This window comes from Bison bison, unplaced genomic scaffold (genome assembly GCF_000754665.1).
Source record: "Bison bison bison isolate TAMUID 2011002044 unplaced genomic scaffold, Bison_UMD1.0 scf7180017864480, whole genome shotgun sequence".
In the NCBI taxonomy this organism is placed as follows: Eukaryota; Metazoa; Chordata; class Mammalia; order Artiodactyla; family Bovidae; genus Bison; species Bison bison.
Genome location: NW_011495040.1, coordinates 2,162,191 through 2,167,245, shown reverse-complemented (window position 1 = coordinate 2,167,245; position 5,055 = coordinate 2,162,191). Strand labels below are relative to the sequence as shown.

The window sequence follows — 5,055 nt, the reverse complement described above, 5'->3', positions numbered from 1 at the left end:
GAAAGCAGAAATAGATGTTTTTCTGGAACTCTCTTGCTTTTTCGATGATCCAGCGGATGTTGGCAATTTGATCTCTGGTTCCTCTGCCTTTTCTAAAACCAGCTTGAACATCTGGAAATTCACGGTTCACATATTGCTGAAGCCTGGCTTGGAGAATTTTGAGCATTACTTTACTAGCGTGTGAGATGAGTGCAATTGTGTGGTAGTTTGAGCATTCTTTGGCATTGCCTTTCTTTGGGATTGGAATGAAAACTGACCTTTTCCAGTCCTGTGGCCACTGCTGAGTTTTCCAAATTTGCTGGCATATTGAGTGCAGCACTTTCATAGCATCATCTTATTGAGCACATACTGAGTGCTCAATAAAAAAGTAAGTTGGTGATTGCCATTGATACCACAAATCCTTTTATTTTCCTCATACAAATTCAAAACAAGCTGAAAGCTCTTTCTGCATGTGGCACCCTAAAACAACATGCCCTCTGATGACAGTTTAAACTGAGGGGAAAGATTAAAAAACCTGGCAAGAAGCACAGTTTTCTGGGCAGAAAGCTTTAGAAGAGATAAAGTTTCTGAACATATCATACAATACAAAGAACTTTCTACAAAGATTCCCTTGTATGTCTGCTGTCCCAGCCATCCGTGTGCTACCCACCTGTTAATGGTATCCAGGTACGGGCAGTGGCGGCTCCTCCGGTCCTCAGAATCCACTCGGCCATTCTTTGCTGAAAGGAAAATCATCAAAAGTTCTGAAAATGGGAAACACATACTCAGGGTCAACTACCAGTACAAACAAACACAAAAATGGGAAAAACAAATCAGGACGAGTTCTGTTACAAATAGCCTGAAAACACCCCAAAATGCCCACTCTAACAGAAAGTGAAAGTGTTGGTTGCTCAGTTGTGTCCAACTCTTTGCGACCCCATGGGCTATAACCCTCTGTCCACGGGATTTTCCAGGCAAGAATACTGGAGTGGGTTGCCATTCCCTTCTCCAGGGAATCTTCCCAACCCAGGGATCGAAGCCAGGTCTTTTGCGTTGTAGGCGGACTCTTTAGTCTGAGCCACCAGGCTACAAACTGAGGCAATATACTTGAAACACATAAAACCAACAAAGAAATTGCTTGCAATTAATAAAGAAATCTGGTGAAGAGTTTTGAAAAAAGACAACCCAACAGAAAATGAGGAAGACAGCCCACAAAAATATGAAAAGATACTCAACCTCACCAATAATCAAAAAAATGCAAATTCCCTTGCACAATAATATACCACTTCACACCTACCAGAGAGGATAAAACAAAATCAAGCAATTCCAAGTGCTGGCAAATATGAGGAGCAATGAGAAGTCTCATAGACTGCTGGTGGGAATGTAAACTCTTACAATTACAAAACACTGCAGCTAGACTGAAGTTGAAAATACACAGACCCTTTGACCCAGCAATCTCTCTTCTATTAAAACTTGCATCTACCCTAGAGAACTTTTGCACAGGTGCATCAAGAATATTTTACTAAAAAATATTTATAGCTACAATATTTGAAAGAGATCCAACTAGAAACAAGCAAAATGCCTACCACATACCAAAAATGGGAGAAATCAGGTTTGATCCCTGGGTCGGGAACAGAAGAAATGGCAACCCACTCCAGGATTCTTGTCTGCAAAACTCCATGAACAGAGGAGCCTGGTGGGCTACAGTCCATGGGGTCACAAAGAGTTGGACCGGACTAAGCATACACACACTATCATCAATAGAATACTTTGTTGCCATGAACATCTATCTGAATGAACCTCAACAATATGACTAGTTAAAAAAAAAAGGGCAAAACAGAAGACTATATATAGTATGATTTCATTTGTAATAAATACAAAATAAAATACAGTTCTACTTAGGCATATATATAAGGTAAAACTATAATTTACCTCATAAATACATGAGGTAAATATATATAAACTATAAAAGTTTATAGTTTATTATATACAAAATATATAGTTTATAGTTTTACATATATATAAACTATAAAACAATAAAAGTAGAAACAGAAAAACTTCAGAACAGTGATTACCCCAGCAAGCAAGGAAGGCGGATGCAACTGGGAAGGGGCCTGTTGGACCTTCTAAGGTACCGGCTTAAACTTCAACATTCAAAAAACTAAGATCATGCCATCCAGTCCCAACACTTCATGGCAAATATATGGGGGGAAAGTGTAAACGGTGGCAAATTTTAGTTTCTTGGGTTCCAAAAATCACTGTGGAAGGTGACTGCAGCATGAAATTAAAAGATGATTGCTCCTTGGAAAAAAGCTATGACAAACCTAGACAGCATATTAAAAAGGAGCGATATCATCTTGCTGACAAATGCCTGTATAGTCAAAGCTATGATTTTCCCAGTAGTTATGTACAGATGTGAGAGTTGGACCATAAAGAAGGCTGAGTGCCGAAGAATTAATGCTTTCAAACTGTGGTGCTGGAGAAGACTCTTGAGAGTCCCTTGAGAGCAAGGAGACCAAATCAGTCAATCCTAAAGGAAATCAACCCTGAATATTCACTGGAAGGACTGATGCTGAAGCTCCAATACTTTGACCACCTAATGCAAAGAGCTGACTCACTGGAAAAGACCCTAATACTGGGAAAGACTGAGGGCAGGAGCAGAAAGGGGCAACAGAGAATGAGATGGTTGGATGGCATCACCGACTCAATGGACGCGAGTTTGAGCAAGCTCCGGGAGATGGTGAAGGACAGGGAAGCCTGGTGTGCAGCAGTCCATGGGGTTGCAAGGAGTCGACACGACTGAGCAACTAAACAACAACAAAGTACTAGTTAAGCACTACTTCTGAAGCTCAACAGTGTCAGGAGGCAATCCTGCATTGCTCTCTCCTGTTTCTGCATATACTGTGACCAGAGGTACCGACCACCTCCAGACTATCTCGCCAAAGATGTTGGTATAGTGAAGTTTGTTTGTACAGCCTTGGAAGTCAGAGATGGTGTTTCCTTACAGAGCAAAGGCGAGGCAAGCTCAAGGCCCACTGTAGAAGATTTGGGTTCTCTAAGTTCAGAGCTGTTGTCCTGTGCACCCACTCCCTGTGTGTATGGATTTTCATCATGCTGCACTACAGGAACTGACTCAGGAAACGATGATAATGCTATATTCTGGCTACTGTTATTGCTGCAGAATGCTGTCTGAGGCCCAGTAGTTCAATGTCTTCCAACAGCATCCATGACACCGTGGCAGGCTAATTTGGTAGTGTACAAATAGGGTCAGACCCTTCACAATCTTTGACAAATGGTAGATTTAAGGCTATATACCCACACTCTTCTTTAAACTATACATGTGCATGACATTTGGTCTATCTTAGTACCTATGATCTATTTCACAATAAAAATAAAAGGAAAAAAAAAAATAAGACAGTAACCACAACTGGTATCCTAATCTGTCCCAGAGAAAACAATCTCCTGACCACAACTAAGCAAAATATCTGAAAAACAACTTCTCTTTCAGAGAAAGGGAAACCTGAGGCTGACAGAATATATAAGTAAAAGAAACCAAAGAATATCCTGAAATTATTAGGTTATTCAAAGAATATTTATCAAGTACTTTTCATGAGCAAGGTGGGATCCTACACCTTGTGCATAATACAAAAATATGTCAAATGCAAAACCTTGAGCAAGAAATTTAAGAGTTAACATAAGAGTAAGATCTTTTATTTATTTGGATGTGCCAGGTCTTAGTTACGGCATGCAGGCTCTTGGATCTTCACTGCAACATGCAAACTCTTAGTTGTGGCATGTGGGACCTAGTGGCAGGTTCCCTGACCAGGGATCAAACCCAGGTCCCCTGCATTGGGAGGGTAGAGTCTTAGCCACTGGACCAGCAGGGAAGTCCCCAAGAATATAATCTTATACAGATAAACAGGCACAGAGACAGAATTATAGTCTTGGAGAATGAATAATCCTGGAACAAAGAACACTGCCCCTACAGTGTAGCCTAGTGATATGTTTACCTGCTAACTCACCAGAAAACAAGTATATGGGAAACATGTTCAAATCAGAAGTCCCAAGTTCAGATATGGAAAAGATTAACTGAGCTTAAACAGGAAAAGCTTCAGACGTGATGGAAACCTACTTAGTAACTGGTAAGATATCAACAAGTTGGAAAACAGTGTACACACTCCAGAGTACCAAGGCTGGGCCAAAAGATCTCCAGCAATTACCAGGAAAAGCAGAATGCGTCCAGCAGAAGGCAGAGGGTACAGTCACAGAAGTGACTGACAAGGCTCTCAAAGCTCATGGATTCCAGTATTCCTTCCATCGACTTAAAGAGGGACAGACACATGAAACCCACATTCCCAAACCAGTGACCCAGTCTCAGAGGCCGGATTAGAATCCAAACCTCCTGGCAGCTACAACCCCAAGTGACAGGGCAGTGTAGTCCAAGTGCCCAGAGTTCAGGCTCTCCACTCTGAACGGTCTGATTTCAGGAATTACAGCAGGGCTTATTCCTCAGGTGTTTTGTAAAAACTCAAGGAGGTAACACCTGTAAAACAACGAGCCTGGCCCCAAAGCTAAGCATCCGATAAGGGAAAGCTGCTGTTATTATTAAAGTTGCTAGAAACATTAGAGCTACGATTACCAAGACTAGTAAAAAGCAGTCCTCATTAAAAAGCAGTCGAGTCGAGCAGGATCGCGTGTAAAGTATGACTTTCCCGCGGGGAGAGAAGGTTGGGCAGAGAAAAAGAAGAACGCGAGAGAGGAGCCCGCGCCCGGCCCCGCGCACCTCGCACCTCCCGCTCAGGTTCCGAGTCCTCGTCGGCCTCGCGCTCCCGCTTCACCCGCACCGCCGGGACTACCGGCGTCGGGGCCTCGCGCGCGCCCGGCGGCTCGACCTCCCGCTTCACGCGCACTGGGCTGCCCCGGGCGCTCGGCGCCTCGGGCTCCCGCTCCCGATCTCGTTCCCGTTTGACGCGAGCCGAGCTGCTCCGCGACTCGGACTCGCGCTTCCCGCGGGTGGAACCGCGAGAATCCCGCTTGGACCGGCTGGACATCGCCACTACCGGCCGAGTCGCCGGG

At 43.6% G+C, this 5,055-nt stretch overlaps 1 protein-coding gene across 1 annotated transcript in view; it reads right to left on the bottom strand.

The window, feature by feature from the left end:
• Positions 1-5,049, bottom strand: part of USP39 (ubiquitin specific peptidase 39) — a 36,877-nt gene extending 31,828 nt beyond the window's left edge. Inside the window, exons 1-2 of the mRNA XM_010862194.1 lie at positions 4,763-5,049; positions 650-719 (exon numbers count right to left, since the gene is read on the bottom strand). Of these exons, the coding sequence (XP_010860496.1) occupies positions 650-719; positions 4,763-5,030 (338 nt within the window). The 5' untranslated portion in view covers positions 5,031-5,049. The remainder of the gene's footprint in view (positions 1-649; positions 720-4,762) is intronic.
• Positions 5,050-5,055: the final 6 nt, after the last annotated feature.